The sequence below is a fragment of the Accipiter gentilis genome, chromosome 10, assembly GCF_929443795.1.
Source record: "Accipiter gentilis chromosome 10, bAccGen1.1, whole genome shotgun sequence".
In the NCBI taxonomy this organism is placed as follows: Eukaryota; Metazoa; Chordata; class Aves; order Accipitriformes; family Accipitridae; genus Astur; species Astur gentilis.
In genome coordinates, this window is record NC_064889.1 from 4,027,044 (window position 1) to 4,052,665 (window position 25,622).

Genomic DNA, 25,622 nt, shown 5'->3' on the forward strand with positions numbered 1-25,622 from the left:
AGGAACTTCTCTTTTCCAGCAAAGCACACCAAGAATAGTTTCCTTTTTAAGGGTATCACTTCAGTCACTCTGCAGTAGGCAGTCATCTCTTGACAAGACTAAAATGCAACTAATGATAAAATGCCTGTCTGTGCGTGTGTGTGTGTGTATATATATATGTATAAAATGTAAGGAGAAAAGTAATCCTTTGCTGAGCCTATTATGTACTTAATCAGGTTTAAATATTGTGCAATTCATTGATAGCTAGCCTAAAACTTACTATGCCAAATCACGTGCTGTCATCCATGTCTAAGAAATGATGAATTAAGTGACTTCACCTTTTGCATTTACAATAAGATGCATAAATAATAACTGTAACAAGCTGTAACTAACAGACATTGCTTCAGCATCTAACCCTCCTCTCCGGTGCGTCTCCTAAATATGTGAGCGTGAGTGCTGACCACTGAGGCGTGCCCCTGCAGCTCCAGCCTTCCTTAGTTGTAGCTGACACCATCAGAGGGATGCCCAGAGAGCGGCTGCTTTTAAGCTGTATCCGGAAAGGGCTGGGGACCACCTGGCACGTGCTGCCCCCCGACCTGTCGTGCTTCTCCTTTGGACAATAAACGAGCGGTCCTCTTAACCTGCCTCTCCCCCTGCCAGCTCTCTGTGGCTGCCCTGAATTCTGTGGGAAAGGTTTCACGCCTCCCTGGGCTCATCCGTCAGCCACAGCTGCTTCCTTGGGGGGGGGGGGGGGGGGGGGTCCAGGAGTAGCCGAAAAGGACCCCTTTTCTCTACCCTGTTCCCTTCCACTTTTTTTTCTCCCTAGCAGTGAGTTTTCCGTTGCCCTCCCTCCTCTCTAAAACCTTGCCGCGAACTCGGATCCTTAAACAGCTTTCCGAGGAATGCCAAACCGCCTGCCTGCTGCTACAGGGCTCCCCGGCGCTGCTGGGGTGCTGAGGGGCGCAAGCACCCCCCACCCGAGGCCTAAAAGCCCCTCTCGGTGCTTCAGGCGCCGGCAGATGGAGACGCAACCGCCCAAACCCAGCGCTCCGGGGCCCCGGCGGGGTGGAGGGAAGAGAAGAGCAGGGCAGGTCCCCCCGGGGGCCGAGCAAGGGCTGCCTGGGCCTGGGGAAGGCGACCGCCGCCATGTCAGCACCTCAGGGGCCGCCCGCCTTCGCGGCGCGCATGCGCAATCGGCACCAATCAGCGCTGGAGGGGGTGGGCGGTATTTCCCAGCGTGCCCTTTGCCTTCCGGGGCGCGGAGGGGTTTCGTGCCCCCGTTGCTTGGCGACGGCGGGTCGAGGCTTCGGCGGGAGTAGGCCGCGGCCCGGCCCCTCTTGAGCGGGCTCCGTCGTGTCTCTCTGCCGGTATATAAACGTTGTTTGTTTGTGTCTGGGAAATCCCTGGGGTTTCTCGGTTCTGTTCTCTGCCTCAGCGGCCTTTACGAAGCTGTTTTCAGCGTAACTGCGGCATTAAAGAGCTAATAAAATAAATAAGTAGGACTGTAAGCTGCTTGCTTTCTAATGGCTTCTTGGCTGATTCCCCAGAGCTGGATTTGGGTAAGGGGAAAGCGCGGCCCAGCACGTCGTGCTTTTGTTTTATCGCTAATAGCCCTTTTTGAAAGCTGCCTATTAAAAAATTATGTCTTATTCCCCAGGCTTTAAGATGTGGAAGCTTTGGCGAATTAATTGTCACTTAGTAATCATAAGGGAAGCGGATGTTTTCCTTGCTGTGACGGCATTAACTTAATTTTAATTAGATACAGATAAACATGTAAAGTGTTGCAGTAGCGTTGAAATTGCTTAGCCTTCTCTCTAACTACTCTTGCTAATCAGTGCCTAGATGCTCAAGCTGAAATCGTGCTCTTACTCTGGCAATTTTTTTTATAAACACACTGAGAAACCTCAGGGGCCCCGAGTTAAACACATTAATTCCAAGCAGAGCTTGGAAAAAGAATGTGTTATAGCTGTTGTGTTGCAGCGGATGGGTGCGAGATGGTTAGAAAGGATGTCTGTGCTCCTGTGTCTCGATGGCTGGGTGCAGAGGTCAGACTTCCACCTAACTGCTGCAGGGGCATAATCTGAATCGCCCTGTGAAGGATCCTAAATGAAACCTGCTGCTGAATTATCCCGGGGGCTGAGCGAAGGGGTAAAGTTTCTGTCTCTCAGGAATCCAGCCCCCTCACTCCAACACCCAAGTTGGTACTGAAAATAAGGGCAGCATAAAAGTCTCTTTCTTCCTTTTTTTTTCTACCCAAAATGCTTCCAAGTAACTTCCTCCAAATAACAAGGATGTCGCTAAAATTCAATGAACTTTACCAAATCCCAGTGTAATGTCTTTGCTAGAAACTAATTTTTCAGATTTTTTCAAGAAGTGATTTTACCCTTTGCTAATTGCTCATTAAGCAGAGATTGCTCACGTCGATTCTGCGGAGGAAGGCTTTTCCTCACCAAAAGAGTCAGTTGTGATTTATCCGTGTGGCAGCAGTGCAGGGAAGCTGGGAAGGAGGCAGGAGACCTGAATTAAAGCTGCTTGCTCGGCCTGCCTTCCGAAGCAGCCGCATCGGCCTGCAGATCGCTTTGCTCAGTGCTGGTGGGGGAGTGAGCAATTCTGACTTTCATGTCCCTGAGAAGGTGTTTTCACTTGGTGGGCTGTTGTGTTCTACCTCTTACTCACTGTTTTGGGTTTTTTCCCTGCCTGCTAGGGAGTAGTTTCTAGTGCTGCTGTAAATATGTAGTGATCCAGTGGGAAGTAAGATGATAATGCTTGCCTCAGGGCCCCAAAATTTTTAATTATTAAAATGTCTCCCTGTATTTATTACTCACCAGAGAGTGCGAAGGGAAACCAACTCGGCTGGGGGTTGTGTGTCTTCCCAGCAGTCAGTGTGAAAGGTACGTTTATGGTAAAATCTGGACCATGTTCCACATGTGAGAGCATGTCTTCGTTCTGGGGGCCGTGGGCTTTACCAGAACACTTTTGTGGCCTGCCTGCGCAGATTTTAGCGTTCTGTTTACCGATATCGGAGAGAAAATTGTAATTAAACAGGAGTAGGCTACTGCTATGCTTAAAGGTCTGATGATGATTGAAAGTGTTGCGGATCGGGGTCTGAGTGTTCATCCTCAGACTGAATTACTCTGGGTCTTGCATAGTCCAGGCTTATATCTGTGCCCTCAGGAACAGTTGGAACCCTGCTGTGCTAGTCTCACTCGGAGGCACCATTAGTCAAGTGTCTTTGTTTTTCTGTGCTTGCAGAGTTTGATTGGAGCATGGAGCCCTTCTCCCTGCCAGAACAAGGGTTTCCTGCAGAAAAAAGCTCATCTGTGCCGCAGAAAAAATACCATGTGCTGGTGGGTGTGACTGGAAGCGTGGCTGCCCTGAAGCTGCCTCTCCTTATTGCCGAATTGCTGAAAATCACTGGGGTGAGTAAATCTATTGGTAGAGTATTGTAAAGTTGGTGTTATCCTGTTTCTCTTTTTGAGGAGAGATTATGTGGCTTCTGTTGAAAAGTTCCTTCTGGCTTTGAGCCCTTTAGTTAGAAAATTTGTTTGGGGAGGATTCCTCCTGGTTTTAAAAATTGATTAATACTTTCTCCTATCATTTCATACTTCTTTAGACTTAAGAGTTAGCTTTATATCAGGCTTAAAGAGCAGTAACTATTCCTGGATATTTCAATAGGCAGACATTTAGATTCAGGAATTTGAAAGTACTATTGTTCAGCTCAGCTTGCTTAATTCTCTCAAAAATGATTGAATAGGTCCTTGCTTTGTTTTTCTTTTCTTTCTGGAATATGTCCTTGTCAGTCAAATTATTAGATCTGGCTACAGACACAGGTGATGCTTTCTGGAACTTGAAATCTCTAATTAGGATATTGCAGTTTTCCATAGTTGAGGCGTGGAGTTTGCAAAAATGGACACTGCTGTCAGACCAACAAAGGGAAACCATCTCTTGTAAAAACAGAAATAGAAAATACAAGCTGCTATATTTTTTTTTTGCTGGAGTGTATTTGCTGGTGTAACAGAGGTGTCCAGCAGAGGCCACTAGTGACTAGAATCAGAGAGGGAGATGTGCTGACTTTTGCTGTGGAATAAAGTTAGAGGAAAACGTAGAAAACCTTTAGCTTTTAAGAAACTGAGTGAATGTTTTGGAGCAGTGAAATGAAAGAGTGGCAGGAGCAAGAGGGTGTACTTAAATGTGCAGATATATTGGTTAGATTGCTTAATGAATATTCTTTTGCATGATTTCAGAGGCTTTACCTTGTAGATACATAACATAGAGTCAGAAGAGGTGCAATCTCTGAGGAACTCTGACGCGTATCTCATTTATGTTGATATCCAAGCTGAACAGGGTACTGAAGATGTGGCGAGCTGTTGGGCACCGGTTCTGCCAGCTGGGCTGGAATTGTGGGTTGCAAAGAGGGGCCTCAGTTAATTTATTACTTGACCCGAAATGATTAGTGAGGCCAAAGGTCCTAGCCTGAAGTAAGTGGGCCAAAGAAAAATGATACCAAGGGAGGGGGGTGACCAGACGAGAGCCAAGGATATGCATCTCTGTCTCTTGGATTGGCTTCACTGTTGCTTCTTTTCCTTTGCTCTTGGTGCTTGGAACATCCTTCTTTGCAGGTGACAGGAAGAATGCACATGACCCACTGTAGGAATCTAGGTCAAATGTGTTCCTTTGCTCTGAACATTTGATTTATAATTAAAAACTGCAGACGGCTGGACCTAAATTCTCTGTGAAGGCCCATAGGTTCTGTGACATCCATTGTAGGCTTTGTGGTCTCTGGTTTTAGGCTTTAGTTGCTTAAAAAGTGAAAGTGAAGTGTCCAGTCCAGGAGCTTCTGGTACTTAATTTATTAATTAAAACTATTTATTTACTCATTTCTGATGTGATTTCAAGGCCTGACCTAAAGCCTGCTGAGGCAGTGTAACTTTTCCATTGGGTTTGTTAAGTCCTGCACGAGCCTGTTGCATCAATTTCTTTACTGGTGGAACAGAACTTTAAAAAGCCATCGATGGAAGCAGGGCAGGAGCAGAGGAAGGCTTTGATACCAAAGGAGATGTGGTCAGAGCGTTGAACCAGAGTTGTTAGTTTAAATTGATGTCTTGGCTAAAATGATTCTTGGTGAACAACTTGGCAATATGATTTTGCACTCATTAAACTTTAACATCTCCTTGAGGGTGATAATGGATGTGACTACATCTTACTGCCTTTTGTTCAACCTCTTTGAAGATCTAGGAAATTTAGACAGCATCAGCTTACACCTTTCAGGTTATTACCCTTGCACCTGGTGCTGTGGGGAGACAGCACATAGTGTCTCGTCAGGACACTGCGGGTAACTCTCATAGTTGTGCTACACTCACACACGTTGTCTCAGGCTGATTCCTAGAATTTTTGAACAGCCTGGCAGGAATATGATGACAAAAATCCTGTTGGCAGGATATTGCTTAGTCATAAAGGCAATGACAAACCTTTCTGTGGGCAAAATGTATTGCTCTTGAAGGTACAGGATGTCATCTGGACTTCTAGGTTTAAATAACATCATGTCATTTCATTGTGCTCCTGCCAGGTGGCCTCTACATCAGCTTGTAGGTGCCATTTAACAGGGGAGCTACTCATTCTCTTCTGCAGCAGCTGTTACTGAAGCTCAGTCTGTTTGTAAAGATTTTGCTGTCAATACTGAGAAAGTGATGAAAAAAAGTCGTACACACACCCTTACCCCAAGCAGAAATGGCTGTGACAGGAGAATCGTCTAACAGAGACCAACAATATTGCGTGAACACAGGAGAGCAGTTTGGCAGTAAAATTTACAGTGGAGAATTGGCTTAAGTGGTCCAAGTAAAAGAGCTCTAACTAGTCTAAACTGTCTCCCGTAAAGGAGTTTTTGAGCGTGGCTAGACTGCCTTTACTGTTTAAGCAGGGATATATCCACAGGCAAACAGAGGGTGTGCCAGGTAAATAGAAAGAAAAAACAATGTAGGCTAAAGTGATCTTGAGAACACTGATCTCTTTCCAACGTAGCTGGAGGGACCTGAAGGACTTGCTCAGAACAAGGGAACCAGGAGCCCACCCCAGAAGAAAACCTTAATTAGGGAGAATATTTAACTAATAGAGCAACTTTCCTGGGGGAGTGGTGGAGTCACCACCACTTGGAGTCCTTGAACATCCCTCTGGTATGCTCTATGCTTGTAGTGGGTTGGATGCAGTACTCGATAGCCAGCTATTCCCTATTCCTGGGCTTATGCTTTGAAGAAATATGGGGTTTTTTTAAGACCAGAGATAGTTTCATAACTGTCTTTAAAAAACCAAAACAAAACCACAAAAGTGTCTTTTGGGGATTTTTCTGTGTCCTCTAGCCTTAGAGAGGTACTGGTCTAGATTAGAAAATTTTGAATAATGACACAATTGAAGTAGCAAGTGACAAAATATGTCATGTGGTAGATCGAGTTGTATCACCTAAAAATCCTTATACTGTTATGGCTAACTGTAAAATAAGAATACCACTAACAAACATCACTGCTGAAAACTTGTGGTGCAGACCTGGCCTACTGGTACCATTTCAGAGAGCAGACATGCCCCTTGAAACTGCACGTTGCTCTTTAAAATCACCAAATAAACAGTATCTTGCAGGCTGCAAGGTTAACACCTCACTGAAGCCCATGGCATGGCAGAGAGCAGCATTAGCACCTTTGTGGGTGTCACTGTGTGGCTCCAAACGCCTTCCTGTGAGGTGAAGTTAATATGGAAACAGTACGGTTGATTGCTGTGAATATGATCTTCACACTCAAAAGCACTAGAAATGCAGCTGTGATTCCAAGTTAGGGTCACTTGAAAAAGAACAGACATTTAGAAGAGGCAAAGAACCAAACATATAGTACCAAATATTGCTGTTATGTGCAGCTATATTTTCCCATTGCTTTTTCTTCAGGAAATGGGAAAAAATACCAAATTGACCATGATATGCTAAGGCTGGGATTTTCCACTGCTCCCAGCTGTTATTCTAGTCATGTAGGGTACAGATAATCAACAGTGCTCCATTCCCAGTCAAATAGATAGTGTTGGGGAGATAGGTTAACATGTTTTGTCACTTCAACCACTGCTGTTGAAGATAGCTTCTTGGAGGTTGGAGGTTTTCAGCAGTCTGTTTTAGCAAGAGTGTGCAGACTAAGTGCCTCATCAGTTTTGTACCTCAGGTCACAGTTTTCTAGTGGGAAGGAGTTGTTGGTGAGGCTGGTTTCTCCCCATCTCTCTGTTGGGCTAATAGGACCATGCAGTGGGTTGCACTGTGAACTGCTTGAAGGAGCAAACAGTGGTCGAAAGTGGCTAATAACAAAGAAAATGGTTATTTTTTGCTGTAATCAATGGCCTGAAGTGCATCTTCCACATTACCAGTCTCTTTGGACCACTCCCTCCATGTGTTGGCCCATCTGTTGACTGGTTATAAGGTACATCCTTGGGAGGAATTGCAGATGGAAGTACAGTTGCATGTCTTGCATGGCTGATCAGCATGTGCAGAGCCACTTCGACACTGACTGTGCTTTGCTGCTGATCCCAGTGTGTGCAGAGCACCTCCGGTTCACTGCATGCAGCAGGCAGCTGTTTGTGACATTTGTCAGAGCTACAGCTTTGAGTAGGTCATGCGACATGTAGATACCAAGGAAAAAAAACCTTTTTCCACTTGTTAAGATTTCTGTGGGAGGAAATGAAAGGATCTCATGTCATAGGGCACCTTAGCACCTCATAAGTGTGTATGTCAAATAAACATCCAAGGGACATAACAGGGTTTCCCCAGTATATACCATATAACTGAAGGTTGCACTGGCTTTCAACGAAGCAGGCAGGTTTATCTAAGATTTTGGAGAGAACCTTCATACACTTTCACCTAGTCTCTTTCCTTTGTGGAAGCCACTGGTTTACTGTTTTGACTGCACAGAAACCCTGGGCTATGAACGTATCTACCCAGAGGTTTTCCTCTTTCCAACAGCTTACCTTGGTAGGAAGGATAGCTGGAAGACACAGCTCTGACTTGCTTCTGGTATTTTTGCCCCTGGCTGGAGCAAGTCTGATTAACGCGGTTTTAAAAAGTAGCATCCAGTAGTCTGTAGCTACCTCTCCACCTTTGGCACCAGGAAATCATCGAGAGAGTGGGGGCAGGGGCAGAAAGAGACAGAGGGAGGTGCACAACGTGGTCCATTCAACCAAGAAACTGTTCTCTCTCTTCCAAAGCCACTCTTTCCTGTGAAGCCTTGTGCAGCAGAGGTGGGCTGGCTTTGTGCTGGTGCTGCTGAGCCCCAGCTAGCCCACTTGTCCCTCAGCAGTTCTTTTGATCACTCAGCACAGTGCTTTCTCTTGGCACAGAGCTTCCTCTTGGCTCCGAGTGTGGGAAGAATGATCCTGCAAGTGCCGTGTAGGCATGCCACCGCTCAGCAGTCCTCTGTGCTGTGGTTAAGGGAATCCACTGAGGCAAGATGCTCTCCTGCTCCCTTTGGCAGGCGTGTTTTGAGATTAAAGGGCATCTTTCACAAAGCTTTGGTTTGCTGCTTCTTACTGTCACTTTGAAGTTCTGTGCAGAACTGCATCTCATTCTGACCTGCTCTGTCCTCTCTGCTGTCCCCACTGTGAACTGGCCATGTGAACGTGTTTGGCGGGTGGTGACTCAGCACCTGCCCGTTTTAGGGTGGCATGAAATGAGTCTTTGGCTCCTGTGAGTACCCGTGGTGGCCTGGTCTTTCAGCTGTGAATAGGGGAAGTTCCTCTAAGAATCTGCATAGCTTTCAAAATCTTTGCGGCTGGAGCCCTCCTGCTCTACTCAGCTTTACAGGATTATCCTCAAGTCTAACCATTGGTCTTTCTTTCTCTTTCTTTTCTGATTAGCTTGAAGTGAAAGTGGTCACTACTGAGAGAGCAAAGCATTTCTACAAAGCCCAGGAGATTCCTGTCACCCTCTACAGTGATGAAGATGAGTGGCAGGTGAGTTGTTCTTCCTTTGGAGACTGGAAGGGCTTCTGTCCTGTCCCCACTAGCCACATGTTTTGTAATTCAAGTAGTTTTGTCATGCACTCGTGCCTTCAACTTGCAGAAGGCCAATGGGTCATGCTTCAGAAAAAAAGCAGGCTCCCTGGGAGATTCACTTAGTTGTTCAAGTGCTGAACAACAAATAGAAGCGTTCCTCTAAGTTTCTCTGCAAGAGACCGCATTTATTTTTTAATCCCAGGCCAAGACTCACTTCTTTGTTCTAGTAATGTATGCTTTGGAATATGGCTTTCAAAGAATGTGGTTCCAACCATGCTGTAAATGAGGAATAAAAGAAAGGCTGCCCTGACTGTACCGGAGGATTTTGTACCGCCCTAGCAGACTTGCAGGAGGCAGTGAGGGTAGAAGTGGTCTCTTACCACGCTGGGCTTAGCTGCTATCCGCAGCTCTGAGAGGAGTATCAGGAAATGTCAAGAAAGCCACTGCAGAGTCGTGGTGAGGGTGTTTGGTGCTTGTCGTGAGTCATACTTGTCATGAAGGCAACAGCTTAATTCTCCTTAACACTATGTATTCTGAATCTACAGGCATTGCTGACATTCACAAAACTACCTACATTGCTTTAAATCTCAGGCTGGTGTCTGACTCGATAACCTTGTGCTGGTAGGGCCACCCTGATGTAGCAGTGGGAAGGAAGGCCAGTACCTGGAGATGGCAGGCACCAGTGTGACAGGTGGCTGGAAGTTAGAGAGGTTCTCCTGGTGGAGGTAGTGTTTATCTCAGAGGTGTCTGCATCTGTACTCTTGCGCATACATAGAAGAGCCATTCCAGTAAAGGATAGCTCAGTTGTCAGGGCTGTGAACATCTCTAGACCTTGTAAAAGAGCTTTTTCTCCTGACTACAGTTTTGCTGACATGCTTTGAGAGTCCCCGAGTATGAAGAGGTTCATTTTATAAATATCTTTTTTTTTCCTATACATTTTATCTCTACTTTGCAGTACCAATCTGAGTACAAGGTGATCTACTCTTACCAGTACTCTTGCCAGTGCGCTCACACGTGAGGATCACTTCTGTGTGGAGAGAGGCATGCTAATGGCAATGGCCAGGAAGCTTTCTGGCTCACCTAGGAGAGTGGTGGAGATCTGCTGGGTCCCAGGGTGCTACAGCTCCAGGCAGTTATTTCTGAGGAACCCTTGGTGGGGTGATAGAAGAGGTGCAGGTCAGGCTTTGAGGTCTGCGGGCACACTGGAAGGCAGGCATGGAGCTGTTGTGGAGTGGTTTGGTCTGCTCAAAGAATCACTTCCAGTGGTATTAGTAAATATGATTTAATAGGAATTTATATAAAAGTGCGACTTCACAGAATTCAATGGCAAGGTTCACTCTATTACTTAATACATGGATGAAATGTACACAGGAAAATTAAGTTAGAATCAGACTAAAATGAGGTATACAGAGACCGAAGACAAGATAGGGTAAAATAGAAATATACAAAGAAAAATCGAGTTAGAATTGATGTCTCATTATTTGTGCCGAGATCAGGAATGTAAAAAGGGTAAGGGAGACCCTCCTGCTGAGTCACGAGGTTCAGAGAAGATTCCCTTGCTTTCTAAACTCCTGTTGGAGTCTAGGTGCAGCTGGATCAACTCCTAGTCCCAGATTTGGTCAACAGTTTATATCTAAAGGGATTATGAGTATAATAACAGCCTGAGATTCATTCACAGTTGAAGTTCACGACAGTAATTTAAGTATAGATTTGAAAAGCAATAATTTGTAATATACTTGCTATAGAATATTCAGATTAGTATACACACACGTCCATAAAGGCACTAAGAGATATACATAAGCAAGTTAAAATTTCCCCTCAAGTTCAGTGAAAATATTTACGTTGAATGCTTCGGCATCTTTCTCAATGAATGAAGGGTCGAGCCTCAAGGAGCAGAAAGAATTAGCCCAAGTCTCGTCAGCTTTTGGCGACAGACCTCCGATCTTTGCAAACAGAAAAGTTTGCGAGCTCTGAGAGGCGTCCCACTCAGAGGGAGATGCTGGTTGCAGCCCACTGCGGTCCAGGAGACCTCAAAGAGTCTCAGTACCACTGCTTGTAGGTTCAGGAGGTGATTGGCTTTAGTCATCAGCAAATTACTGGGATTCCAGCTGTGCTGGTACCGTTCCACGTGAGTTACGATTCAGATAAGGAATGCTCTGGGGCTGTCGGAGAATGACTTAAGATTCAGATACGGGATGCTCCAAGGTTGTCAGGGGAGGACTGGGATGTCTCAAGGTTGTCGGGAGAGAACAAATTATCTCTACTGTCATTTTTTTGTTTTCGCTGGGTAGCAGGAGTCCTTGAGACAGTCTGCGTGACTCCCTGTCTTAGCCATGTGAGGGTTCCTGGTACGGTCAAGGGACACTTAACTGCTTGACTCATTATACTTATGCTAAGGCCTAGTGAGACTTCCTGAGTTCGTAGATCAGCCCAGAGAGGGGGAAGAAACGCACCACCACGGGAACCCTTATAACATGCCGTTCTGACAGAAGGGAGGGAAATAAGCCTGCTTCACGTCTGTTTGTGAGATATTTTATTCTGAAAATAAAACTAGAAAAAAATAGACTTGAGTGGAGAAGCTGGGAAAGGTGTCAGGAAGCACCAGCTTTCCGGATGCTGTCTTTTTGTTGTGGTTTCCAGTGACTCAGAGAAGGAACAGTTTGTGGCCCTGATGCACCTCTTGCTGGCCTGTGGTTGTGTGTGTCCTCTGGGGATTGAACACCTGATGCTGTTTGCTGCCTCTGTTGACACTTTCCCAGTTAACTGTGCTCTTAAGAAAAGACCAGGACTCTTTCGAGCAACTCAGAGCTTTAGTGCAAATAGAAATATTCACTTAAGAGCCAAGAGAGGAGGATAGTGCCCAGCTGGCTAAACCTTATCCATCCTAGAGAAAGGCAACAGGACTGTTCCCTACTGTACTTAACGAGGGTTTACTTTGCAGCTGTGAGTATGCGTAGGGGTGTGCATCCTAACTGAAAGAGACTTGTGCAGTTAGGGGTCTATACCTCGTTAAAAGCTGGTAAACAGCTTCACTTCAAAGACATCTGAAGCTTATAAATCACATGGGTTCCTCAGGAAATGTGACCCCTGGCTTTATCCTGTCTGGGTTCAGTTGGCTGATAGGATGGAGCTCTTTTCTCCGCTCAGATATGCTGTGTGTTGGGGGGGCTCTTATGAACAATTCTGAAGCTGAGGGATTATGTGAATGGGAAGTATATGGTGAAAGCTCTTTCCTGTGAGTTGAAATCTGTCATGGTTGGACGTGTGAATTGTCTTTGTGGGGAAAGGATACCCATTTGTAAAGCACTGAGCACATCAGTGCTGTCTGTTAACTGTGCTTTCTAAATGTAGCTGCAACACGGCCTTCACTGGAGGAGGGGGGAAAATCAGAAAAGTGAGCACTGTGGCTGCAGTCCCTGGTTCCCCACGCTCTCAGATCTTGCTTGATATGAGAGTAATTCTTTCCCCTTAAGTTTACATGGTGGTTACTAATGTGGTATTGATTAAGTGACTGTTACTCACAGTGTTCATTGTGAGGATTCCATAATCTGCATGTCGTCTCATCCACAGCTGTGGAAAGGTCGTTCGGACCCAGTCCTGCACATTGAGCTCAGACGGTGGGCTGACCTTATGGTGGTGGCACCTCTTGATGCAAACACGCTGGCAAAGCTTGCGAATGGCATCTGTGACAATCTGCTGGTGAGTAACTGGCGCTCTGCCTGAGAGTTCTCTCACCTCCCAGCGTTAGACTGTCTGACCTTTCTTTCAGGGAAAGTCTTATGTTTCTGCAGCATCAAGAACAGTGAGGTTTGCATGTTCTGCTCCCACTTCACATGCTTGTCTCTCTCTTCCTACAGTATGGTTCCCCTATTCCTTCTCAAACAGTTGTTCTTTTCTTCCCTGACCTACATCTTTTTCCACTCCTCGGCTCCATCAGGCTCTTCCATTCTTTCCCAGTCTCTGCTTTGTGCCTTTCCTGCTTTTTCTGATGGGTGGTTATTTCTTTGTTTCTAACTCCACCCTCTCTCTGTCATGCATGTACACACACAGGCGTGCGCATATACACTTGCACTCACTTTTGAGTTCCTCTCTGCATTTTTTAGATGCAATCTGGAAAGACACCTGTGAGATCAGATAAAATTGTTTACTTCCTGCTACCTCACCTCCTCCCTCACCTAACTGCATAGCACAGAAATTCGAACATGCTCACACTTACTTACCTTCCATTTTCAGCTACAGGGGATTTTGCTTGTTCAGGCTTGTTTTTCTGGTATTAAAAGTGCTCCGACTCAAAGGCTGATCAGAAAGTGTATTAAAAGAGTGTCCTTCTCTGTTGGGTGATGGGGACCTTCAGTCGGACTGAATGCTTTGTGTCTCGTCATTAGGTCTTCATTAGGAGAAGTCATAAGCATTAGCCACCCAAAAGATCTGCCAAAAAGCTGCAGATCCGCAAATGTTGCTGTGGTGCATCACCCCTCAATAATGCAAGGAGGCTAGAACTAGGAACGGAGGGTAGTGCATCAGGTCTGGCCAGGGAGCCCTGCATGACCAACTTAGCTGTTCAGGTAAGAGGAAGTGCATATGAACAAACAAAAGTACACCCAGAGCAACAGCCCTCATTTGTGTGAGTAGATCACTGGAGATCTGAGAGAAGCCAGAAAGAGCTGTGGGAGGGACAAGCAATGTCTTATCCTTCTGGGTCCCCTTGGTATTGTAGTACATCTGATGGTGGTAGCAGGGGGAAGAGCTCAGGAAGGATGTTAGGGATGCATGGCTTCACAAACTCCTGCCAGTCTTTTCAGAGAGCCTTGTGGCGGGAAGAGGTAGCTCCAGCAAAGCAAAGCAAGTGCTGGAGGTGCTGGTTGGCAGGTTAGAACAGATTCTAGCAGACTTTCCTGTGCTGGGAAGGGTTCAAATCACAGGGCATAAAGAAGGATGGGCAGGATTCTCATAAGTACTCTGTGATCTGAGCAGAGACCCTGTACTGGGGACTGTTGCTACCTGGGAAGTTACCTTTGCATGATTTAAATGCTGCTAGGCCTAGGGAAACTGATGGACATTGCATTAAGAGCAACTAGCATTTATCTTTTTAAGGAGATGAGGTGATACTGGGTTATCTGGAAGTTATGTGTTGCTGAGGAGTCAGATATGATTCCCTGTAGCACGCAGGAGCTGCTAGATGGTTTGTAATCTGCCAGCATCTTCTGCAACAGCCCAGATGTGTTCATGTTATCCTCTGTTTGTGTCCTGGAAGCAGCAGTGCTTCCCCCTGTGAGGACTTACAGATCCAGTTGGCATATCATTTGAAAAAGGCTTACTTGCCAACTTTTTGTGTTTAGCTCTACGGCTGGCTTATCTGAAGTGTTGCCTGGGGATTTCTCTATAGCTGATATGATCTGTGGCCACCCCTCAGCTTCTCTCAGTCTCCCCCATGGGCTGGCAGTCTGCACGCATCATGTTCCAGCTTGGTTTGCTCCAGCGATTGGGCTGCTTGCTTGGCCCCATGCCAGAGTAGGATGGGATCTATCCTTTTTGTTGCTTCCCTCATCTTTCTTGCCTGTCAGAGATGAGCTTTGCTGGAATGTAATACAAATTAGTTTCAGCCCAGTGGATCTGCCTGTGGGCTAGTCCAGCTGCACTGACAGATTGAGGCTTTTGGCCCCTAATGACACACAGGCTGGGAAAGCGCTTCCGTGCAGCAAAGTGATGAGAAGGAATGAGGAAAGACAACCCATCTCAGAGCTGAACCTCTTGGCTTCTCTTGCAGACTTGTGTCATCCGTGCTTGGGATCTGAGCAAACCTCTGCTCTTCTGCCCAGCTATGAACACAGCCATGTGGGAACATCCCATCACAGCTCAGCAGGTGGAGCAGCTGAAAGGCTTTGGCTACACAGAGATCCCCTGTGTGGTGAAGAAACTAGTGTGTGGAGATGAAGGTCAGTCCTTTTGCATGTCTTCTGACTCTTCCTGCACGAGTGCTGCTCTTATCCTGAAGGGATGTACGTTCTTTTGCCGTGTGGCCTTGTCGTGAAAGAGGTTTTGTTACACAGCTTTGGTTTAGCAGCAATTTAGGATTTATTAATATTTTTGAGATAGATCACAAGATTAGGTTGTATGACTTCAACAGTACCTTATTTTGAGCCAATTTAACACAGTGATTCAATGGAATTTGTTACAGTCAGATTTGTGACTTAGTTAAATATTCAAAAATGGCAAGGATCACCCCAAACTTACAGCAGGGTTGGAGGTTAAATCAAATCACACACGCGCATGGACAGATAGAACAGTTCTGAACCAAATCACAGAGACAGGCAAAATAGTTCCAAACCAAACTTCAAATGAACATACACAGATACACACACACAGAGGTTAACCTTCGATTAAAATTTCCCTCTTGTGAGTTTCACAAATTACTCACTTTTATGTGCCGACATTCATCAACAGATGGTCAGTAAACTTTGCAAAATCTGGCCTTTAAGTCCTAGAGAAATCATCGACGGACAGTCTTCAATCCTCACGAAATCTACCCTGAGAGGTGTCCCAGCTCAGGGGGAGATACTGGGTCACACAGCCTGCTACAGTCCCCAGAGAGCTGAAAGGGTCTCTCCTGGGATCGCTATTTATAGGGTCTCGAGATTATTGGCTTTGGTCATTGTTTTACATTCTGGCCACAATTCGTGCTGAGTCATCCTGATGTACCATTCAAGGAGCAGATAGCCCAGGTGTGGCCAGGGGGTGCCTGGCGCCCATAAGTCTCTGCACTTGCAACCAAGATAACAGCACAATGGGAGGTTTTCAAGGCATGCATGGCTTATCCTGGAATATCAGGGTGGTCCTGATGTGCCATTCAGGCAGCAGATGGCCCAGGTGTGGTCAAAGAGTGCCTGACACCCTTGTAATCAAGGTAACAGCACAATGGGAGGTTTTCCCAAAGCATGCATGGCTTATCCTGAGATCTCAGAGTGGCCCCGGGCAGGGCGCTGCACCGCCACAGGCCTTCAAGATGTTGAACTGTGGGCAGCAGGTACTTATGGCCAGGCTTTATTCAAACAAACTGAAGCTTTGCCCTGTGCTAGCTGATATCTATTATTCTTGTTCATTAATTTTTAAGTAGTCTTAAGAGACCATGCAAGCCAGGCTTTCAAATGAGCCATTAGATAGGCCTGATATTTAAAAGAAATACTCATTCAAGAAGAGAGTAGATCAAAGAGAAGGAAGGCTTTGCGGTGAGTGTTATCAGCCTGGGATTTGGCTGTCCTGACCTTGCTGTCTACTGTGACTGTGGGCTGTTTTCATCGTGCCTCAGTTCTTCATCTCTAACATAGGGATAATGTCTTATCCCAGAAAGCAGACAGTGAGAATAAGTGCTTTGCAGACGTGGCTGAGGGTGTAGCTGGATGTGCATTTAAAATTTGTTGTTGTTTGTTGCCTGGGTTACTTTTCAGCTTCCCAATTGAGTTTTGATTTGGGGTTTTGACATCAGACTTATCTGTGAAGTGAAAGAAGAGGGGTAGGGAAAGCTGTCATGCTCAGTTTCAGAAGACTTAACTTGCAGTGCCAAGAAATACTACTAAAATGGTCTCATTTGTATTTTAGGAGCTGCTTTAAATGGAGGTATTTTGACTTTTGGAAAGTTTTGAGAAGGGCTTTTATACAAGCAATTTGGATGAATGGATTCACTTTTTAATCAAAATTTTCTTGGACAAATTGTCTGTAAAACGTCACCCAGTTCTAGCCATAATAGCAAATGTGCTATTACCTGCACAGTAGCATACTCGTACTTCTGTTTAACAACCCCAGCTCCAGCAGGATTTTAACCATTCTGTCAGATAGTTCAATAAACAGTCTGTAGCGAAGACAGGATGTTAAAATGTTCTTCATGGTTAAATTCTAGGGCTGGCTTAGTTTCTGAATTCTTCGGTAGGTGCAGGGCTTCTAGAGAGTGTTTTTTTGGAGCTGAAGACTAAGAAATATTTACAGTTAGGTAAGTGTAGTCAAGTAACTCAGGCATCAGTTGAAATATCCTGGACAATTATGCCCCCGCTGGGATTTTAGACCTGATTACATCAAATTTCTTACGTACTTGTAATAATGTTAAGGGAAAACGCCCAAAAGAGGTCATTCTGCGCAGACGTTTTGGCAGAAGTGGAAGGGCCATCTGGCATAGCTTCTTTGTCCTTTATTTTTTCCCTTCATCTTTTTTAGTACGTATATAGGATCTCTATTCCTGTAGTAAGCAGCTGAGTGCCTCCTAATGGGTCATATGCTTATTCTTGCAGGTTCATGCACCTGAGGCAGAGCTGTGTTGTTGTCATCCCTGTTTCATAGATGGGGACCTGAGATGCAAAAGGGCCATGTGAGTTGACTCACCAGCACAAATGGACTAGAGTTGCATGGTGAACATGATTTCCACCTTCTGCTGCTCCGCCCTGCCCCTTTGCTGAGGGTTGCCGCCCTTATGACAGGGATGTGTGAGCTACATGAGAAGCAGCATGTGAATTGCTGTGGCTGGTAGCTCAGAATGGCAAAGTAAACCAGCACTGATCAGCAGTTACCTCATTCTACCAGCAGTCATTTGGGAGCTGCTTCATACTCAGTTCAGCTGTCTCTACTGTGAGAACAAACTCCTGAAGGAGCTTGTAGGAGAGGGATGGTACAGACAGCTGGGGCAGTAGTAGCCACATCTGACTCGACTCCGCTTGTGTTTGTGAGTCAATTCACAACAAGATTTTCCTGTTGGCAAATGCCAGGATTTTTCTGGCAGTATGTAGGCTAATTATGGCAAAGCAGTTGTTGTGGTTTAACCCCAGCCAGCAACTAAGCACCACACAGCCGCTTGCTCACTCCCCCTCAGCGGGATGGGGGGAGAGAATCAGAAGAGTAAAAGTGAGAAAACTCATGAATTGAGATAAAGACAGTTTAAAAATTGAAATAAAATAATAATAATAACAATAATAATAACAAATTGTAATGAAAAGGAAAATAACAAAGAGAGAGAAATAAAACCCAAGAAAGACAAGTGATGCAAATGAAAACAATTGCTCACTACCAACTGACCAATGCCCAGCCAGTCCCCGAGCAGCAGCCCCCTGGCCAGCCTTTCCCCTAGTTTTATTGTTGAGCATGATGATGTCATATGGTCTGGAATGTCCCTTTGGTCAGTTGGGGCCAGCTGTCCCAGCTGCATCCCCTCCCAACTTCTTGTGCCCCCCCAGCCTACTCGCTGGTGGGTGGTGTGAGAAGCAGAAAAGGCCTTGACTCTGTGTAAGCACTGTTCAGCAATAATGAAAACATCTCAGCATTATCAACAGTTTCCAGCACAATTCCAAAACATAGCCCTGTACTAGCTACTATGAAGAGAATTAACTCTATCCCAACCAAAACCAGCACAGCAGTAATGGACTCCAGGTCTCTGAAGACCCAAGATAGTCTCCACCACTTTTTCCTCTCTTCTCCTCTGTTTTCGGGCCTTTCACCCCAAGGCTTCTTATTCCACACTAATTTCGGTTTTGTGGGTTTCATCCACAAAGGCATTTGCCCATCTTCAATCCAAGCAGAAGGTAGCAAAGCTCACACATCTGGTGCAGAAGAAAAGAAATTCAGTTTGCATCAGTTTTGTCTGTTGACATTGTGGTTTGTCTTGCTGTAAAAGAGGTTTATCTTCCTCAACTCATGTGGCTGGTCTCACCTGAAATGGGCGAGATTCTGACTGCCACTGAGTTGCTGCATTACAAGCTTTACCTGATTAATTTTTCTTCTTTAGTAAATGGGTGTTTTTAGACATAAAGTCCAGCTAAAAGAGAGTTAAAATAAATTAAATTGAGTTGATAATTAAAATGTTTCCTTGATTGGATAGTTAAATGTAGGTTACCAGCTGTTGGCCTTGATGATATCCACGTGCCATGATATAAAGAGAGCTTTGAGAGGTGCTGTACCACACATGGGCCTGCAGCAATTTGCCTTTGCAAAAATGTTTCCAAACTGCTGGTACCTTCATCATCCTTGGCTGCGTTTCTGGAGCCTGGCACACTGGAAGATTTCTACCTGTAGGCATGAGCTGTGCTGTAAGACAGGCTGCTTAGCAAGATTTTGCTCTGCTAAACCTAAAAATCCAGCTGTGAATTGCCAAAGATGTTGAGGAAGTGGGTGGTGGAGGACAAAGGCAGGCCTTGGAAATGTTCTCCAAGGGTGTAGCTCTGCCAAACTGTGCAGAGGCAGGCAGGGAATTTCTCCTGCTTAGCAGGACCTGTCAGCTGCAGCTCTTCTCCTCAAGGTTAGGAGATCAGAAGGGCCCAAATCTGCCTGCAGCTCATCCATGGGATGCTTCAAACCTCCTGGGATTTACACATCTGAAAAAGGCATAGTGGAGAAGGAGTCTTTGCAAGGAAACCCAATTTTCTCGACCTTCCAAAAATATCATTCTTCATCACAAATCCTCAGTTATATCCAGTTATACCTTCTGTCCCAGACAAGGCTCGGGGACAGGAAAGTACTGGAAAACTGAGGGTCTGGGCAGATTCAGGCCTGTAATCTGCCTAGAAGAAAACGCCTCTCCCTGCTGGTCAGGATGGCTTTTCCCCTTCCCCTCTGCCTCTTGCCTGCCCTCAAGTTGTTACTGTTCTTTGGAGGCTGCTGGTTTAGCTGTTCATCTGTGCGCTCGCTAACCTAGCTGTGGAAGCAGACCAGAAAAAAAGAGGAAAACAAAACCTCCCAGGACTAATTTCTGATGACCAATAAGGCACGTATTTTAAATTATTAGAGCAATTAGCCAGCAGAACAAAAGATCATCAGAGACTCCATCTTTTCAATCTTCCAGTGGAGACAAATGCTAGTGGAAGAAGTATCTTTCCTCAGCCCCAAGCAAATTACAGGAGTGAATGGACTGAGTTCTGAGTGCTGAGTTCAGTACACAAGGTTGGAGAAGATGATTTAATGATCTCTGGCCTTAAAATTCTGAACCTAAGTTTAAAAAATATTGCAGAGGGAAGCAACAGCGCAGCGTAGATTAGATGTTCATCTGGCAACTAACCAGTCTGAAAGGAAAAGCTTTTACATTTTGTTCTGTCCAGCACTCAGTCTTCTCCAAGAATTACTCCCAAGTTTCAAGCTGGTGTGAATCCAGGACAGCTTTCTCTAATGTGGGTCTAACTGCAGAGTCATGAGAATGGTATGAATTCGGCAAGTCTTTTTTATAGGCAAAGGCCGTTTCAAAAAGATACCAAACACACACAATGTTTACAGTGGAGAAAGGAGGTGAAATAGGGTATTTTGCTATCCACATGCTTTTGGGGGGCACTTTTGCACACTTGCCTCCAGGGCAGTGTGATCTAAGATAGTACGTCCCTGTGCGGTCAGGGGTTAGATGCAGACACTTCTGGAGATGATTCAGAACATGAGGTACTTATTAAGGTCATATGAGTTGCCTTTTGAGGTTTCCTGCCTCTCTTCATTGACTGTCTGAGGAGCTTATACTCCTGCTTAGACTTAAGAGTTAGGAGCCAAACTAAGTTAGCATGAACACTCTTCTCGCTCTCCTCCCCTGATGGCATTCAACTGTGCCACAAAATTCCTGCAGAACCAGGTGGACTGAGCAGATCCTCTGGCCTCCACAGTTGCTTTCTGTTGGGCAAGTCACGAGGAAACACGTGGGGATACTTGGTGAGCTTTGCTGTGCTGTGCCACCGTTGTGCATCTCATTTTCCACAGCAGTATGGCATGTGGAGAAGAGAGGTGCTGGGACAGGGAAGCATGTGCCTTATGCTGTCTCTGTGGGACCTGGATTTCACCATGTGGTTTTGCTCTTACCCTGCAGGTCGAGGTGCCATGGCAGAAGTGTGGACCATTGTGGAGAGCGTGAAAAGGATCCTTGAAGAACGGGACTTGTCAACGCAGAGCTGATGGTTTGGCATGTAAATTGTATTTGCGTGCCTCCATGATGATTTGAAGATAAAACCAACAGGAAGCTGAGTCAAGATGGCATGCGTACCTATAGTGTGCTTTTCAACCGAAAGAGTCAAACGGTTGTCTTCCAGCTGGTGCCAAACTGAAATGTGGTACGTCACTGCAGACTTTCAGAAACCAAAGCCAAGAACATGCTGCTTTAGTGTGGGAAAACTCCATGGTATCTCACAGAGAGGGAGTAACGTTCCCTTAGGCCACTTGGCCCCCAGTATTTCACATGTACTCCTTTCCGAGGAGGCTGCAGAAGGATTTGCCAATGTATTTCAGGTCCAGTGGTTCCCCCAAGAGCTGCCAGAGAGGAAAGTGCTGTGCAAATCCTGGTGATGGGGATAATGCCAGCCCCTTCCAGCATGACAGTGTGGGGACATCCCTGCTCTCCAAAAACTGGTCCGTAGCTGTGCTGGCTTTACCTTTCCAGCAGGAGTCACTGTCCAAAAAGCATTTGCCCTCCAGAAAATTAATAAAAGAGAGCTTTTAATTCTGCCCCTGAAGAATTGCCTCTTGTAGCTGCTCTGGGGGGTGTTTGCACCTAACGTCATTGCTAAATTGTTGCGTCTGCCTGTGTTTTTTATCAGAGATGGGAAAAAAAAATTACTGAAGGAAGCTATCTAGTCCTCGAATTAGCCTTTGCCCTTTTGTATCTGTTGACTGGATAGGGATGCAGACGTCAACTGTGAACCAAAATGACACCTGCCCATCTGGGTGCTCCGATCAGGAAATGAACAGGCTGGGTCCTTGTGGAAAGCCAGGGTGGGTGTTTCCCAAGGAGAGAAGTCAAACTTCGCCTATGATGATCCTTTTCGGCTTGAAAATTAACTGACTGGCACGAAAAAATTGGGAAACCCTGTAACCTCTTGGGCCAGACCGGCCAGGGCTCTCCCAGTCCAGCCTTTCCTTGGAAACGTGATCCTGCTCCTGAGGGTAATGGGAGCAAACTGGGGCTGTTGAACATGTTGCTGTAGCAGAGCACTGCTGACCGAGAGAGTTTATTTTTAACTAGACCCAGTCAAATTTAAGGCCTTCGGTACAGAACGTGCATCCTGCCTATGGGGACAACCTTCAGACGGCTACGCATGAGGGAAGAGGTTATCGGACTACGTTTGCTTTCCTTATCTATTCCACACAAATAAAAACCTCTGAACTTTCCCATTTTTGGCTCTTCCACTGACAGAGATCAGGGGATTCAGAGCTTCTGGGGATCAAGTCAGAAGGATCTTCATGTGAGCAGAGCTTGTGGCTCACATGATGGGCCGTAGTGGTACCCTAGTCATGAACTTTGTGTTTTGCTAGTGAAGTCTTTGAGGTGTGAGCTGCATCGTCTGTTCATGTTCTTAGCATGATGAAAGCTATCCACCTATCAGAGGATCTTTCTTTAAGCTTATTGAAGGCAGTAGAAGAGAAGCTTCTTGGTTTCCATGAGTTTTCTAGTGAACTTTGTTTCTCCTACTTACAGAGAAATATGTGTTCTGGCAGTTGCAGCTGTAACTCGACCTTGGGGCTCTGCTCTGGCTCTGCCGTGGATATCTTGTGCGGTTGGAGTTGCTTATCCTTCCTCCTAGTCCGTGACTTGGCAATGCAGAAAATCTGACAGTAAGGTTCCTCATACCAGGTCAAAACACAATGTCCTTGATAAGAGTGTTCATCTGTTACAAGTCTCGTTTGCTGGCTTAAGCTACTCTGGAAACGTTGGCAGGTATCGCCTAGCTTCTTCTGGCACTGGAGAGTGGGCAAGGTGGTGTACAGTGTACGCTGCAGAGCGCAAGCTCTGATAATTCAGCAGAAAGGGGGTAATGTGGCATTTTTAGATAGAGAGTTTATGCCAGGTCGCCTGATCGCACACAGAGCTGACACCAGTCTTAGTGGCCTGATCTGTCAGGCAGAAAGAAAACTGCGAAGACTACAGAGTTGCCTCTCAGGCTTGTTGAGAGGCTTCAATTAAGGCCTGCAAAGAACTTACAGATCCCTGAATAAAGGGAGCTAATTCTTTGTCCTGCAAATATGTAGGGCAGCAACACAAATGTATAGCTGAGCAGAACCTGAGGGAATGAGGGGAGAACTTTTCACAGCTGCTGAAAAACCCACAAAGAAAACTTCTCTGTAGAGGACACCGCTCCTGCTCCCGGTCTGTCTCATCTCTGCTGCAGAAACAGATACTAATTGTGCTGCTAAATGATCCTCTGCATAATTGCTGTGATTTCTAATTGGAGGCAGGTCATGATAGCATTACAGTTTGGGGTAAACCCATGCTTCGGGGCAAATAGAAGAAACAGTTAAGTTCCTTTTCAGAGGCAGAAGGCTGAAGCAAGAGCAGCTTCCACCCCTAGCGCAGGCACGCATCCCCACCCATGGCGAGGTAGGTGCAGGCAGCCTGGGGGCAGGAACGCTTCGCTGGCTGCTTGCTGTGGAAAAGCAGCAGAGACACCAGAGGAAGCCCTGTCTGCCTTAGCAGGGGACTTTGGGACAATGCCATACTAGGACAAGGCTTGGGGCGATGAGCGAAGGGCCTGATTCAAAACTAGGGCTTTGTACAGGTTCGGTAAATAGGCAGTGCCAGCCTTGCTGCTGCCGAACCAGGACAGCTGGGCTCCACTTAGCTGCTGAGGTCGCCAAGAGATGTTGAGTGGTGAATTCCTCAAAGCAGACAAGCTCATCTCCATTGTGTGCAGTTTTGTGTATGTTTCAGGTCCGCAGGGGAGGCCCGAGATGCTGCCTGCGTGCTTTTTCTTTTCCTTCAGCTCTTCTCTCGAAGCCGCCCGCTGATTTTTTGTTTCCGTGAAAATCTCTGATGACCAAGGCAGCATCCCTGTGAAACCTGCTGCGTTGCACTTTCATTCATGCTGCTCAAAACTGTTTCTCTCAGCACTGGCTTGGGAGCGATAAACAGCTGGGACAAAAGCTCAGCTAAGGCAGCAGCCCTCCTCCTTTCCTGCGCTTAGACCCAACCTCGCCTGGGCTCGGATGTGAATCTGAGCACCCATTTCTCTGGCTGCTTGCCCCCATCCCAAACTTGTGATCCCTTTGCTGCTTGGCTTCGTGGAGCACTGGAGGAGGATGGAGATGTCGTGGTGCTGCTTTGCATCCAGATGGTCTGGCTCCGAGCACGGTGCTTTGGTCAGGAGTTGGCTCCCCAGATGTCAAGTCCCTCCGCTGTCACTTGGCATGGGAGTTGCGTCTCATCCCACATGCTTGTCCCATCCCACGCCTTTGTCCCGGGAGCCTGCAGCAAGAGTAAAGGCATGTGAACTCAAATAAAAGAAGTGATAAAACCTCCCCACTTTTAGGCTTTCGAGCAGTCACGTCTCCACGACGCACCTGGTTTCGAGAGCCTGCGTGCAGCGGCTTCACACCCCGGGGCTCCGGATTTGACACCTGCCTGCAGCGAGCCGGCCGGCGGGGTTCGCACCTCCGCGGCGCTGCCGGCCGCCCGGCGAGCGGGGACGCCGCCTGCTTCGTATCTTCGAAAGCGCGGGGCAGCAGGAAGCATTTTTTTTCTTACCCGACCACAGCAGGGCTGGGTGCTGGGAGAGGGCGATGGCTGCTGAGGGGTGATGAATTGGTGGTGGCAAGTGAGAATGTGGGGGTGCTCATACAGATGGGCTTTCCCTGCTCTGGCAGAATTAAAAATACCCAAATAAAGCCCTGAGAAGCGAATCTTCCTTCTGTAAGGTTTACACAGTGATTGCAAGACTAGTTATTGATTAGAGAGAGATTGCAAGACTATGGCAGCATGGGATTACTCCTGCAAAGATGAAGCCTGGTGAGCTTGGTGAGCTGCGGGGTTCGCCGGTGCTCCAGCCCCCCACCCTGCCCTACTCCCCATCCTCAGTCCAGCGACTCACAACCTCTCTTTGAGTGAGGGGCAAGTACTTTTTGAGCGGAAAAGGGAGGTGGTTCCAAGGTCTCAGGCTCCAGACCGCTGCTATTAGCAAAGGAACTGCTGATGCACCTATTTGTAACCCACTGCATTGTAGACGACTGGCTTTGGGTTTTATCCCTCCATGCCGAGCTCACAGCGTATCCGTTCAAAGCCACGCCGTTACGCCTGTGGCAGGGCCACGGGGCTGAGAAAGATGCAGGGTGAGTGCTGGCCGTGAGAGAGGTCACTATAAAATCACATATATTTGATTTTAACCTGCCTGTTGGTGAGTCGGGGCCTTTGCAGAGCCTTTCACAGCATCAGCCACCGTCTTGTTTCCCCGTTAACCCTCCCTCGCTTCAGACGTATGGCAGCGCTGTCTCAAGCCGACAGGATGGTACTGCATGGACGGCTGCTTGCATCCAACAGGGGAATGATGCCCCCACCTCCCTGGCATCTCTCTTCCTAGACTAAACCCAGGGTAGCTGCAAATCCGGCTCCCTGCGAGTCTCCGGTCACATTCAGCAGGTCCCATAGCCCCGTGGGTGCCATCGGTAGCCCCGAGGATCTCCTGGGCTCTCTGAGGGGTCAGCGCTGTATCTCTGCCGGGGAGATGGTTTGAGATTTTCAGATTCCGACTCCTTTCTGCTGTCTCATCGAGGCTCCTGCTCTGCTTCCCTTTGGACGTCAGGTGTTTGTGCTGCGAGCAGAGCCGGAGGAAGGGATGCGAAAGGATCACGGTGGTCCTGGCCTCTGCCCTCTTGGTTTTGCTTTCCATCTGCATCAATTTTTCTGCCTCGCCAACCTTCCCAGCTCA

General features: G+C 46.7%; 1 protein-coding gene across 1 annotated transcript; it reads left to right on the forward strand.

The window, feature by feature from the left end:
* The first annotated feature begins 752 nt into the window (after positions 1-752).
* PPCDC (phosphopantothenoylcysteine decarboxylase) lies at positions 753-24,334 on the forward strand. Its single transcript, XM_049812572.1, is given in 8 exon segments — positions 753-1,242; positions 1,244-1,346; positions 2,808-2,870; positions 3,232-3,398; positions 8,851-8,946; positions 12,559-12,687; positions 14,756-14,924; positions 20,801-24,334. Coding segments are annotated over 8 exon segments (930 nt in total). The 5' UTR covers positions 753-1,125; the 3' UTR covers positions 20,887-24,334.
* The last annotated feature ends 1,288 nt before the right edge of the window (positions 24,335-25,622 follow it).